Here is a 14,436-nt window from a genome sequence, read left to right as displayed (position 1 = left end):
CCGGGTATTTTGCCTCACTTCTGCCAATGCGCAGGCGCCAGGCGAAGCTCCGCCTGCCCTCGTTCCGCGGTTTGGTTGTTTTGGCAGTCTAGATCCGATTCACCTAGGTGAAGTGTTAAACTGGACATTCCGGAGATCGAAGTGGGCGGGGAAAAGAAGCTGCTGCGTGATGATGTCAAGGTTCGTTCTACACCCGCCCCCTGTCTGCCTCGCTCCCCTGCTGACAGATGATGTCATCTATTTCAAATACCTGCGTCTCTTGTTTCAAATGAATCTGGTGAACAAAAAAAAATCATTTTTCCAGTCTTTTAAAAAAATAATTTACACATGCAAATTCATAGACTTGTACGGTTATGATTGCTGCACTTTCTGTATGCGTGTTATACTTAAATAATTTACTCCGAAAATAACTTTTATGCTCTCTGAAGGGTCTTTGTTTTATTTAATTCTCTCAACACATTGAAGCTGAAGTCGGTCCTGTTATTAAACTGTGTGCATCCACCAAATATTTGTTGAATGGCGGCTGGCATTGTGGCACAGCTTGATACACCCGCATCCTGTATGGAAGAGCCTGGTTCAAGTCCCAGCCGCTCCAGCTTAATATGCCTGGAAGGCAGTGGATGATGGTCCAAGTACTTGGGTTCCTGCCACCCACAAAGAATACCGGGATGGAGTTCCTGGCTTAGACTTGACCGTGCCAGCATTTGGGGAGTGAAACAGCAGATGGAAGGTCTCTCCATCTCTCCCTCTCTTTCACCCTGCCTTTCAAATAAATAAATACATACTTTTAAAAAAAATCTGAATGATTGGGCATATCTTAGACTCTTGAGAAACTTTTTATTGCAAAATATAAAAAAGGCATTCCTCCCATTTCATTGCACAACATCAATGTGGTTTGGACAAAATACAGTTTGACCTTACAAATATTGTTTCTAAAAAAGAAATCATAATATGCCTGGACTTTGTAGCCTAAGAATCATAGATTAGGTTCAAATGGAAGCAAAGATAGGTTTCATTCAAGTGCAGAATAGATTGGCAAATCAGGAGACAAAGGTTCAGTTAGAAACCAAACAAGTATTCTGTCAAGGGTGAAAAGGACTGAATTTTTAAAGGGGAAAAAAGAGTACAATAAGGTGAGGTGTAGTAACTTGTTTTGAACAGTTTTTGACTGACCCTGTTAATCAAATTGTTTTGAATGCATGTAGATTGGTGCTGAGGATCTGTCCATGCATTAGCTATACATAACTGGTTGCTGAGCTGGTGGTGCTATTTTGAGGGAGTTATCAGTAGGCAATAAGTCTTTTTTAAAAGATTTATTTATTTATTTGAAAGTCAGTTACACAGAGAGGGGAGAGGTAGAGAGGTCTTCCATCTGCTGGTTCACTCCCCAAATGGCCATAGCTATGCCAGTCCAAAGCCAGGAGCCAGGAGCTTCCTCCGGATCTCCCACGTGGGTGCAGGGGCCCAAGGACTTGGGCCATCTTCCACTGCTTTCCCAGGCCATAGCACAGAGCTGGATCGGAAGTGGAGCAGCCAGGACTCGAACCCATATGGGATGCCGGAACTGCAGGCGGTGGCTCCACCTCCTATGCCACAGCACAGGTCCCAATAAGTCTTTTGAGACAGTTCCTAAATCAGCAGAAGTCCCTGGATTGGAAATTCTAGCAATCTGGGGGTTTATAAGCATATTCTTTCCAAACAGTATCCTTTGTCTGGAAGTTCAAAATGGAGGAACTCATGTCTGTGAGGTAAACTTGTAGCCTGTCAAAGTATAATCTGAGGCTCACAGAGAAACTTTGCTGTCTGTATTGACCAAACTGCAGCCATCATAATTGTTCTTTCCCACAAGTTGCAGTGCTGTGTGGTTGCTGCCCTTGTGGTTGACTTTGTCCACAAGTCTGAAATTCCATTTCAATATCTTTCAAAATGATTTGTTGCCTGGGTATTAATATTAAATACACATCTCTAGTTTTTGGAAAATATAAATAATAAGGAATTTTCTTTGAAAGTCAGAATAGGGAAAAAAAGAGAAAATCAGAAGAGGGTTATTGGCATGTCTCTCTTTGTCCCATATGCATGGAGTCAAAAGCAACTATGGCCCTGTTGGATTTCCTAAGTTTAAGAACTGGCTTCTCTTTTAAGGTATCATAGGATGAGATGAGCAAACCAGTAGCCTGGTGCTTACAGTTTATCCCGGTGGTAGTGGGGTACAGGTTTTAGACAGGGGCATGATGTGGTCAGATGCCTCTGCCTTGGTTGTGGAGAGAGCCTTGGACAGAAAGATACTGGGAGGAAGAAGTTCAAAAAGGAGATCTTTGCTATAGTCCAGGGGAGAACTTTTTCTTTCATTTGTTTATTCATTCTTCCATTTAACAAACATAAAGCATATGCTAGACAGTCTGCATATATTAATTCATTTAATCTGCATAAAAACCCTGTGAGGTAGGTGTCATTATCATTAGCTTTTTACAGATGAGAGCAACGGAAGACCAGGGGAAAACAAGCTCAAAGGCAAAGGGGTCATAAGTGGCACAGGAATTAGGCAGTTCAGTGAGCAGAAAGTGAGGCTTAATCTGGTGTGTTTGAGGAAGCGCAAGTAGGTCAGTATGTCTTTAAGTAGAATAAGCAATGAAGTGAGTTAAGGCGTATCAGATGAGAAAGTAATTAGGGTGAGATCATGCAGGACTTTGGTCTTAACAGTGAGGCATCTCTCCAAAGCTATACCATGGACCTGAGCAGACTCATAATTTAAACTGGAGGTAGGCTTCAAAACGGTTAAGATGCCTGCATCCCCTGTCGGAGTATCTGGGTTCAATGCCTGGTTCCAGCTTCCTGCTAATGCAGACCCTGGGAGGAAGCAGTGATGGCTCAGGTAATTGGGTTCCTGTCACCCACATAGACCTGGATTGAGTTCCTGGCTCCTGGCTTTGGCCCTGACCCAGCCCATTGCAGACACTTGTGGTGTCAACCAGTGGCTGGTAACTCTGACTTTCCACCTTTCAAATAAATAAAGAATTTGAATTGAAGGCCTGCTCTACACAGGTCACCTGAAGCCAGTCCATGGGTATCTGTAGTTTCACTCATTCTTTGCCATGTGTTCAAAATTCAAGTAGCCAATTGTTTTTTTTATGACGGAGGGCCTATAAGGTTAAGTAATGTCAGAAGCTGGGCTGAGTGATGGGGTCTTCAGGGTCAGTGATAAGGGTCTCTCTTGTGAGAGGGGATCTGTGAGGTGAGTGATAGGAAGTCTGTAGGGAGAGTGATGGGAATCGGAAGTGAGTAGAGGTCTGTGGAGTGACTGATCAGTGGTCAGTGTGAATGATGGTGTCTCTGGATGGGCAATGGGTGTATATGGTGAACGGTGGATAGCTGTGAGTTGAGAGATGGAATGAAAGGGTTTATGGGGTGAGAGATCGAATCCTTGGATTGACTGGTGGCGGGCTTGGTGGCATAAGTGTTGGATTCTGTAAGGTAAGTTAGAGGGAGTTTATAGGGTTACTGATGAATGATGATGAGGGATCTGTAGGCTGAGTGATTGATGGGTCTGTGTAGTCAGTGATGGGAACTGGTAGAATGAGTGATGGGGGGGGTGTGGGGTGAGTTATGGGGCTTTTAGGGTGAATGAAGGAGATTTTGAGGGTGAGTAGTGGGGGGTTAGTAGGACAAGTGATAGGGATCTGTGTTGTCAATCATGGAGGTCTGTGGGGCCAGTTCTGGAGTTTCCATGGGGTGAATGAAAGGCAGTCTATAGAGCAAGTGAGAGAGTGTGTAGGGAGAGTGATGAGTGTCTTAGGGGTTAATGATGGGGTATGTTGGATGAGTGATCGAGTGTCTGTGGAGAAACTTATCAGGAGCCAAGAGGTTGAGTGATGAGGGGTGTATGTGTGTGCGTGTGGCCTGAGTGTTGGGGGCTCTGTGAAATGTGGGATGTGAAGTCTGAGGTGATTGATGGGGGCTGTGTAGTCAATGATGGGTGACAGGGAATTTTATAGACTGAATTGTGCCCCTCTACCAATTCATATATTGAAGCACTACCATCCAATGTGACTTATTTGAGGTAGGGTCTTTAAGGAGGAAATTCAGGTAAAATGAAGTCAGAGGGTGGGACCCTAATCCAGTGACACTAATGTCCTTATATGAAGAGGAAGAGATACAAGGGCTGCAAACCATGTGAAGACACAGTGGGAAGGCAGCCATCTACAAGCCAAGGAGAGAGGCCTCAGGAGAAACCAAATCTGTTGACACCTTGAGCTTGGGCTTCCAGCCTCCAGAACTGTGAGAAGATAAATTCCTCTGAAGCTACCTGCTCTGTGGCATTTTATTACTGAAGCCCCAGCTGGCTAATGCAGGGGAGGATGAGGTATGTGGGGTTAGTGATGGGGTCTCTGTTAGGTGTGATGGGATCTGCAGGCTAGTGATGGGGTCCACAGGATGATGGAGCTCTGAGTTAAGTGAGCTAAGTGAGTTAAGTGTTGAGGAGTGTGTTGGGTAAATGAAAGGGTGTTGGGTAAATGAAAGGGTATTGAGGGGGTGACAGGATTCTGTAAGATTAATGATGAGGGAATCTGTAGGTGACTGATGAGGCTCTGTGGCGTGAGTTATGGGTGGGCATGGGGTGAATGATATGGGTCAGCAGAGTAGGGATAGGGGATCTGTAGAGGCACTGGTACGCTATTCTATAAGGTGGGTCATGGGACTTTGTGGTATAAGAGATGAGGCATCTGTGAAGTGAGTGGTCAGGTCAGTGTGGTGAGTGGCAGAGCTCTGTCGAGTCAGTGATGGGTGATCGTGGAGTGACAGCTGAATGATGGAGGGGTGGAGCCTGCTGAGAGAAGAATGTGGGCCTGTGAGATGAATGATGTGTGGTCCACGGAGTGACAGGAGTATGTAAGGCTAATGCTGGGGCTTGTGGGGTGAGAGATGTGTCTGCAGGACTAGTGATGAGGGACTTGCAGGGGCGATACATGATGGGCATCTTTGGGGTGTGATTGGAGGCTAACGGTTGAGGGGTGGAAGGACTGAGAGATAAGCATTGGGTGTTGAGTAGGATGCGTGTAGAGGAGTGTTATGGACTGAATTGCATTCCCCTAAATTCTGTTGAAGCACTAACTCTCAGTACTTCAGAATGTGACTATATGTGGTGATTAGGGTTTTTCAAGAGGTAATCAAGTTAAAATGAGGCTACTCTAATCCAAATTGTCTGATGTCCTTATAAGAAATTAGGACACAAACATGTTCATGAAGAGAGGGAAGACCATGTGCAGCCATGGGGAGAAACCAAACCTGTTGGCACTTTGAACTTGGACTTTCAGACTCCAGAACTGAGAAAATAAATCTCTGTTATGGCAACCTCAGTAAACTAATGCAGATTTTGCAACTAGGGAGACAGGTGCTGCTGAAACAGATAACTAAATATGTGGAAATGGCTTTGGAACTGGGTAATGGGTAGAACGTGGAAGACTTTTGAAGTGCATGTTAGAAAAAGCCCATATTGCTACCATGGGCTGAATGTTTGTATCATTAAAATTCCTCTGTGAAAACTACTCCCCAATGTGGTGGTATCAGCCTTTGGGAAGTGATTAGATAGTGAGGGTAGAGCCCTCTTGAATAGGATTAGTGGTCTTACAAGGGGATGATGAGACCAAAGGTCAACTCCTCCACCATGTGTGCATACAGCAAGGTACCATCTATGGGGAAACAGGCCCTCGCCAGAAACCAAATCTGCCAGTGCCTTGACTTGGGACTTCACAGACTCCAGAATTGTCAGAAATAAATGGCTTATACTACCCAGTCATGGTGTTTTTTTTTTTTTATAGCAGCCTGAATAGACTAAAACAGTTGCTTTGAAGAGACTGTTGGTAGAAATATGGACATTAAAAGTGCTTCTGGTGAGGCCTGACTGAAATGAGGATCATGTTAGTGGAAACTAGAGAGAAGGCAAAAAACGTGGTTGTGTTCTAGTGTTCTGTGGGACCTGAGGAGCTTGCTCAGCAAAGTGTGGAAGATGTGGCCTGGTTTCTCATTGCTGGTATAGACAAATGTGAGAGGAGACAGATGCGCTGAAAAAGAAATTGATAGGCAAGAAGGAACTAGAATGTGAAGATTTAGAAAAATGCTGGCCTAGTCAATATTGCCAACACTGAGAAAATGTGTTCTGGAGAGACTACTTGGGGTATGGCTGGACAGATGCTATAAAAAATCTTGGGCATGACATGTTGACCTAATCAGCAATTTCGGCACAAGCCAGGAATAGAGGTGGGATAGTACCAGCAGAAACAATGCTGACTGGGACTAAAGGGGATAGAGATGGGCCAAAAAAAAGAAAAGCCATTGAATGTATGAGATTTTACAGGACAGGACAACAGAGCATTCTGGCTATGAACATGCATGATCCTTCAAGAAAATGGAAGAGTGATCCTAAAGGTGAGGTTGTCCCCTCCTCAGCATCAGTGGGCCAGGCTGCCACCCACAGCTTAGGGAGCAACGCTGCCATCCCAGTGGGGCCAGAACATGGGGCCTTCCAACTCGGTGAGCCCAGAGAACAGGTCATTCAATCAAAGAGGGTCATTCTGTAGCTCTAACATAATGAGACTGACCCTGTTAGGTTTCTGACTTACTTGGGACCTGTGATCCCTTTCTTCTTTCCCCAACTTTTCCTTTCCAGAATGGGAATATCAGTCTTGTGCCTGTCTTACCACTGTGTTTTGGAAACAGATAACTCATCTCATTTCATGGCTTCACAGCTAGAGAGGAATTTTTGACTTGGAATGAATCACATCTCAAGTCTCACCCACGCTTGATTTTGATGATATTTAGATGAGAATTGGGATTTAAAACTAATGCTGGAATGGAATAAGATTTTGGGCTGTTAGGATGCAAGTGGGTGTATTTTGCTTGCAAAAAGAATATTATGGGGGCTGGCGTTGTGACATAACGGGTTAAGCCACAACCTGCAACTCCAGCATCCCATAAGGGCACCCTGGATCCTGGCTTTGACCTGACACAGCCCTGGCATTTGCAGCCATTTGGGGGAGTGAACTAGTGATGGAAGATATCTCTATCTCTCCCTCTCTTTCTTTTTTAAGATTTATTTTATTTATTTGAAAGACAGAGTTACAGAGAGAGGTAGAGACAGAGAGAGGTCTTCCATCCGCTGGTTCATTCCGCAGATGGCCACAACAGCTGGAGCTACGCTGATCTGAAGCCAGAGGCCAGGAGTTTCTTCCAGGTCTTTCACATGGACGCAGGGGCCCAAGGACTTGGGTCATCTTCTACTGCTTTCCCAAGCCATAGCAGAGAGCAGGATGGGAAGAGAAGCAGCCAAGACTAGAACTAGCACCTATATGGGATGCCAGCGCTTGAGGTCAGGGCTTTAACCCACTGTGCCACAGCGCCGACCCCTCCCTCTCTTTCTCTGTAACTGCCTTTCAAATAAATGAAATAAATCTTAAAAAAAAAAAGAATGCTACGGACTGAATTGCGTCCTGCCTACATTCACATGTTGAAGCCCTAACCCCCCAGTACCACAGAATTTGACTATATTTAGAATTGGGGCCTTACTTAGGAGAGTGATTATGTTAAAATGAGGCTAGTAGGGTGGGCCCTAACCCAATCTGACTGGTGCCCTTGTAAGAGGAACTTTGGATACAGAGACACCAGAAGTGTAAGTGCACAAAGAAAAGATCATATGAGGATAGTGTGAGAACACAGCCACCTACAAGCCAAGAGGGGTCTTAGAAGCAACCAAACCTGTCAACCTGTCAATATCTTGACCACTGCCTAGAACTGCAACAAAAGAAGTCACCTGTGGCTTAAGCCAGCCAGTCAGTGGCATTTTGTTATGGCAGCCTGAGCTCACTGATACTGTGGGGTCAGTGGTGGGGGTCTGTGGGTAGCGTGATGGGGTGGCCTTGAAGGGGGAGTTGATGTGGTGAGTTACAGGGTCTCCAGGGTGAAGCCTGGGAGCCTGTGGTGTCAGCGTGGTAAATGATGGGGATTTGAGGTCAGAGGTGGATGGAGGCCTATTTGGGGACGATGGGAGTCTGGGCAATGAGTGAGTGATGGAGGGTCTGTGTGGTTAGTTATGGGGCATCTCTGGGGTTAGTAATTCAAGATCTCTCAGTGTTAGAGTCAAGATAGTTTATTTCCTGATTTTAAAATTGCTACCATCACAGGCCTTTCTGTCTTCTCTCTAACCTTTTGTTCCAAAGGCTCGCGGGAGTAGCTCCACAGAGCCTGCACCCTCCATGTCTCTGGCCCTTTCTGTGCCCACCCACAGCCTAAGTGTGACAGATTAATTAGCTTTGGCCCTCCAAGCTGTGGGAGCAGGGCGGGGTGCTTCTGCTGCGCGCCTCAGCGGCCCAGCTTCCACCCTAGGCCACCGCTCATTAGTTCCGCTTGCTCTTGGCTGTTGCGGCTTTGGCGTCCAGCGTGCTCTGAGCACGAGCAAGATGCTTCACGGCATCAAGCACAAGGACTCCGGGCAGCACCAGCCACAGGGCATTCATGAAGACAAAGTAAAACCAGAAGTAGAGGGGGTGGCCCAGCTCCCCGTGCTGGAATCCGTCCCGTTGCTCCGTCAGGAAGTACAGCACGTCCCCGTAGATCTGGCCTGTGGGAGGCAGGAGGAGAGGAAGCCCCTGTGAGGAAGAGGAAGCTATCCCCGACTCTCTATTCCAGGGCATTTTCCAAATTATCATTCAGAGTCTCGGCGCTCAGGATCCCCAATTCAAAGAGCTAAGAATTCTGAAGGGATAGAGCTGGAAATCTGGGAAATCTGGGAAATCTGGGAAAAGCGGGGATTCCAGACATCAGGGAGGTGAGCATTTCTGAATTCAGGAGATCTTACATCTCTGGAATTGAAGGAAGTTCAAAATCCCAGAATGCACTACAGTCCAGGATTCCAGGACTAACAAGAACTCCTGTTTCCAGGACCAAAGACAGCGACCCATTTAAGAACACAAGACTGCATCTCAGATGAAGGAAGCTCAGAGTCCGGACCCTGGAGGACGCAGGGGCTCCTATGGAACCTTCACAAGAGACTGCAGCGGAGCAAGGAGAGACAGAAGTCGCCTTGCTGGGGAGCGCAGGCTCAGAGAGGCAGGCACATGGCTGTTCCAGGGCCTCAGGGAGTTTGCCCTTCAATCTGGCTCCCCTATGGATGGGCACAATTGCGACATCCCACCTGCAGGGATGCACCTGTGTCTCTCACGCCTCCCCCCACCCCCATCCACCCTTCTCATGCCCCGTGAAGGCCATCTCCTCACCCACAGACACCACGAGCTGGAGGACAAAGCGGAGGGGGTGCTGGCGGAGAAAGGCGATCACCACCCACAGGCTGAGTGGTCCCCACAGGAAAGCTGTGATGGTCTCCATGCACACTGTGAAGTTGTCCTCCCTGCAGGAGAAAGGACGGGGGACATTGGCATCAGGGTAGGCCGTGAGTGCCCCAGGACCGCCACCCCCACCCCCACCCCCACCAATGCAGGTCTCCAAGGACAGAGACAAACACTTACAGGATATATCGGCTGTCTCCTTTGGCATATTCTTTCCCTGAAGCAAACAAGATAGAAACATGAAGGATAAAAACAGTAAAAAAGGAGCTCACGTTTGTGGGAGCTGGGGACCCCTCTAAGAAGATAGACTTCATAACTCTGTGCCTCAGTTTCCTCATCTGTGAAATGGTACAGCAATTTGGATTTTAGGCATGAATGTGAAGGTAATGTGCAAAGGTTTGTGGGAAAATGGAACTAAAAGATAAGTTCATTTTGGTGTAAATGAATTTTGAAATCTATGTGTTCTGTCACAATATGCATTTTCTGTAACTCTTTGAAAGTCTCTTGTCTATACAAAATTTGCACCAAAATGAACTTTTCATTCTGTTTTTCCATGAACTTTTTGAAGTGTGCTTATGTATATATAAAACGAGAGAATGTGTGCCAAGCCTGACACAGAACAGTGGTGCTGTGATTGTTTGCTACTCAAGAAATGTTTGTGGTGTAACAAAAGGCGGGGGTGATGGAGTGAGTTAAATAGCCAACGAGAGAGAGAGAGAGAGAGAGGGAGGGAGGAAGCAGGTGAACAGATGAGTAAATCAAAGAGTGAGCAGAGAATGGATAAGAAAAAAAAACCCACTCCAAATAAAATTAGGTAGAAGACTTCACAAAAGAGGATTTCCAAATGGCCAATACATACAGGAAAGACACTCAAATGATCATTAGTCATTAAGGGAAAAGCAAGTTCAAACCATGATGAGATATCACTCATATCCACTGAGATTTAAGAAACACCTGGTGAGAATACAAAGGAAATAAAACTCTTCTAGACTGCTGGTGGGAATGGAAAACAGTATAACCCGTATGGTCATTTTTCATATTCATAAAATTATAGACATTTACCCTAGGACCCAGCCATTCAACTCCTACATATAAGAGAACCTCAAAATATTCATGGAAAAATGCATGTTATGAAAACAACTATGCATGGATTTCCAAAAAAAAATTTTTGCACCCCAAATTACTTATCTCTTGATTGTGTTTTCCATGAACTTTTGGAAGGACTTTCATATTGAACCAAGAGGAATGAAAGCAGATGTGCACTCACACAGCAGCTCCACTCAGGAGGCCAAGAAGGAGTAGTGATTGTAACAGCATATGACAGGGAAAATAAAATCCCCATCAGCGCCTGTGGAGTCAAATGAACATCTGGGGCCGGCACCATGGTGCAGTAGGCTAATCCTCCGCCTGTGGCACCAGCATCCCATATGGGTGCCGGTTCTAGTCCTGGCTGCCCCTCTTCCAATCCAGCTCTCTGCTGTGGCCTGGGAAAGCAGTAGAAGATGGCCCAAGTCCTTGGGCCCCTGCACCCACATGGGAGACCAGGAAGAAGCACCTGGCTCCTGGCTTTGGATTGGTGCAGCTCTGGCCATTGTGGCCATTTGGGGAGTGAACCAGTGGACGGAAGACCTCTCTCTGCCTCTCCTCTCTTCTGTGTAACTCTGACTTTCAAATAAATAAATAAAATTAAAAAAAACAAATGAACATCTATACTTTGAAAGCTCTTTATGAAATAAGAATGAATGAAACTAAAATGAATTTATATGTAAACTGACTTGGAAGGAGACTTAAGCCAGGATTTGGCGTAGCTAATAGAGTTTGGGGAAACCTGGAAAACCAGGCTGTGTCGCCTCTGCTCTCACACCATAACAATCAACACAGAAGGCTTCTGTGACCACAGCCCCCATCCCCAGATATGTGGAGACTTCTCCCTGCTAGCAAGCAAGCAAGGCTGTAGCAAGGGACGGCGAGTGGGTTTCCTCTATTCCCATTCAATGCAGACCCTGTCAGAGCCCTCAGACAGGTAGAGGGCTCAGTCCCCAACACTGCACTCCCTGCCCCTTGAGATGCCAATCACTAGACCCAAGTAGCTTGACCTGTGCGTCTGGCCCCATTCGTCATAAACTGGGGTCTCCCCAGTCTCTTTCTTAGGCTTGATGAATGTGCTTGAATGGCTCACAAAACTCGGGGAAACACACTCTTGAAGTTCCCAGTTCATTAGCAAGCACACAGAGGAAGAGATGTATAGGGCGAGCGATGAGAGAAGGGTATGGATGTTATTTGGAAGCTCTGAAGCCGGTCTTTTGGGGTTTTTATGGAGGTTTCGTTATACATGCACACTTGCTAATAGACTTGGTGGGGAAACCCAGCCTGGCTTGCCCAAGACTCTTCAGCACTCTTTCCTTGAGGGCATGGGGCAGGACCCCTCTGGCATGAGAGAGGCTTATGACCTGCTCTCTGATCTTGGGGAGTTATAACCAGGAATTGTGGATGAAAACACTCTCATATAATGTAAATGTATCGTTAACTACCCAAGTGGTTTGGTTTTTGAGTCATGGGCCCATTACATGCAACAACGTTAAAGCTTTCAAAATAAATTAGTGGTAGGCCATCTGGTGGGTGGTTAAAAACCCAAATCAACTCCCGCCTAGAAAAGCATCCCCCCCAACCCCACACCCCGAAAGCACAAGAAAGAACTCAGGACTCACATAGTTGTGATAAGAAGGCTTGATCTCCAAGAAGGACCTCATGGTAGAGGCTGAACCAGCCCTCAATCACCAGGTGAATGAACGCACACACTGCAAACCAGCACAGGGACAGTCGCCGCCAAGTCCCCAGTGGGACGATGGCAGCACGGGCCGACAACAGCCACGTGATCACAACCAGAACCCCAGAGACGGAGAAGAGGCCAGCCAGGATATGCCAGGTGGGGCGGTCATTAGGTACAAAGTTGTCCAGCCTCAGGTGTCGAGGCCAATACGGATGCAAGGGGCCGGCGTTGGTGGTCATCATGCTTTGGGGGCTGATGGCTGTGTGCAGATAATCAGGGAGGAGAAAAGCAGAACAGAAAAACCTGGACAAATAGAAAACACAAAATGAAATAAAATCAAAGCCAAAATAGCTTATTACCATAGAAATGCAAATAGACCGGATTTATCCCTGAACAGACTGTGAGTCTGGATTAAAAATAACCTAAATATATGCTGTTTTAAGAACACAACTAAAATGAAAGACCAGAGAAAGACCGAAAACTTGTTCCAGCCCTTTTGCAGTCCTATTAAGATGTAGCAGAGGACAGACATTTGGCTAAGCAGTTAAGACACCTGCATTCCATATCAGAGTGCCTGGGTTCGAGTCCCCACTCCTGCTTCTGATCCAGCCTCATGCTAATGCACACCCTGGGAGGCAGCAGGTGATGGCCCAAGTACTTGGGTCCCTGCCACCCACATTAAAAAGCTGGATTGAGTTCCTAGCTCTTGGCTTTGGCCTGACCCAGCCCTGACTGTTGCTGGGATTCAGGGAGTGACCCAGTGTTTAGAAGATATTTCTCTGTCTCTCCGCCTTCTGGATAAAATAAAAACACAAAATTTAAAAAAGTTTCAGTGAAAGAATTAAAACAAAACAGGAAACAGGAGGCCTAGCCCCTGGCTTCAGGAGGTCACAGTTTGGAGGCAGCCTTGGAACCCAGAGCTGGTCCCAGACCTCAGAGGTCCGAGGATCAAGGCCACTTCCTAACCCTCTGGTCCCGGTTTGGTGGGCGACACAGGAAGCAGGCCAGATCCCACGGCAAGGATCAGCCTCTAGCACCTTTCCTTGCAAAGCTACTCCTCGCCTTTAGTCCTGGGAAGTGCAGCTGGGGGGCGTAAGCGAGATTACCAATTGGGACCACAACTCTGAGGCCGGGAGCTCAGAAAGCCTGAGTCTCTCCCACAAAGCAAACAAGGCCGCCAACCTGCACCTGCGAACACCAAAGTCTGGGGTCTCGCAAGGGCGCCAAGGAGAAAAAAGAGGGCCAATTAGGGAGCGCACCAATCAGAGCTAGAACCCTCTGGTCCAGCGGCTCAATGAGAAGGCGGACCCGCTGTAGTCCGGACAACCGCGCAGCAGCCGGATCCCGCGCAGGCGCAAGGGGTGGTGGTGGGGAAAGGGTCTGGCAGGTGGGAGCTAGGAAATGGAGGAGCAAGCCTGGCGGAGGGCACTCACCCAGCCTGGAGACGGCAGCGGCCGCTTCTGCGGGCTCCGAGCTCCCTCCCGGCGAGCGAGCTCGCAGGTTCCGCGGCGTTGCTTCTCGGGGCCGTCCCCTCAAGGGCTTCCCCACCCAACGGAGCGGGCCAATGGAGAGGCGGGGAAGGCGGCCAGTGCGTCTCCTAACCAATGGGAGCGGCCGGCCCCGTCCTCGCGCGTGGTGCCATTTTTGTCTTTGGCTGAGACCGAGTCAGGAGCGGGATGGAGGCGGGGACAGGACCTGGTGGGCTGGTCAATTCGCCGAGCGCAGTCCTTTCAACTCTGCCCTTGTTTTCTACACTGAGCAACCCATCAGTTCCCAGATTAATGCAAGGAAACTTAATATTACAGGCAGATCACATACATCCGGTACACTGCAGCCCGCCAAGTCGTTCAGCACTCAGAACTCTGTCCGAATACCAGCAGTCATCCTCACCTCTCCCGACTTGAAGTCAGAAAACCAATCAGATCCCAGGCCCTTCAGCCCCGCTGACCAATCGGCATGGAGACTCAAATGTGCTAATTCTAAAGAAACAATCAGAATGCCATAACCTTAAACCAGTGGGCACCCAGACTGAGCAATCGGTCAGAATCCAACCCCATCCTAGCCCTGGCATCCAGTTACAGCCTACAAGACTCAGTCCTCTAAGGACCAATATCTTACTTTCCCTCTTCCCTGCCCCAGTCTGAATGAGGATCTCTGTTTTTCACACCAGTTAGTATCAAGCCTCTCTGATATCCACTGGCACCACCTGTCCCCACGCCACTCAAATCAAACAGGATCAGGACTTGTCCATCCTCAGGCTCATCATCCAACCATGAAAAATCACAAATTAACCACGAACCAATTACAGTCTGCTCCCTCTTCATGGCTTCC

General features: G+C 47.4%; 1 protein-coding gene and 1 long non-coding RNA gene across 5 annotated transcripts; one reads left to right on the top strand and one right to left on the bottom strand.

The window, feature by feature from the left end:
* The first annotated feature begins 30 nt into the window (after nt 1–30).
* Nucleotides 31–11,035, top strand: LOC138847656 (uncharacterized). The gene is made up of 2 exons (XR_011385569.2): nt 31–180; nt 8,932–11,035. It is a non-coding gene; the product is annotated as an uncharacterized LOC138847656 (long non-coding RNA).
* Nucleotides 8,125–13,612, bottom strand: EBP (EBP cholestenol delta-isomerase). 4 transcript variants are annotated; one of them, XM_002719895.6, is made up of 5 exons: nt 13,539–13,612; nt 12,044–12,408; nt 9,516–9,552; nt 9,267–9,397; nt 8,125–8,611 (listed from the first exon to the last, which is right to left on the bottom strand). In XM_002719895.6, exons 2-5 carry the CDS (start codon nt 12,345–12,347, stop codon nt 8,388–8,390), a joined length of 696 nt encoding a protein of 231 aa, XP_002719941.2. In that variant the 5' UTR covers nt 12,348–12,408; nt 13,539–13,612; the 3' UTR covers nt 8,125–8,387. The 4 variants fall into 4 exon arrangements, with proteins under 4 accessions (XP_002719941.2, XP_089180436.1, XP_089180435.1 ...); XM_089324310.1 differs by lacking the exon at nt 13,539–13,612 and adding an exon at nt 13,365–13,472; XM_089324309.1 differs by lacking the exon at nt 13,539–13,612 and adding an exon at nt 13,212–13,236.
* Between the last annotated feature and the right edge of the window lie 824 nt (nt 13,613–14,436).

This window comes from Oryctolagus cuniculus, chromosome X, assembly GCF_051225735.1.
Source record: "Oryctolagus cuniculus isolate XC-2025 breed Fujian yellow rabbit chromosome X, ASM5122573v1, whole genome shotgun sequence".
Lineage (NCBI taxonomy): Eukaryota > Metazoa > Chordata > Mammalia > Lagomorpha > Leporidae > Oryctolagus > Oryctolagus cuniculus.
Note: the sequence above shows the minus strand (reverse complement) of the source record. Positions and strands in the feature narration are given on the sequence as shown.

What these genes read in the sequence shown, in the direction of transcription:
- EBP (XM_002719895.6), bottom strand. Translation starts at nt 12,347, where the DNA reads ATGATGACCACCAACGCCGGCCCCTTGCATCCGTATTGGCCTCGACAC. An exon ending in AGCCTTCTTATCACAACTAT is followed by an intron (nt 9,553 to 12,043) that starts GTGAGTCCTGAG and finishes TGTTTGCTTCAG; the next exon opens with GGAAAGAATATGCCAAAGGA. An exon ending in CCAGCTCGTGGTGTCTGTGG is followed by an intron (nt 8,612 to 9,266) that starts GTGAGGAGATGG and finishes TGCCTCCCACAG; the next exon opens with GCCAGATCTACGGGGACGTG.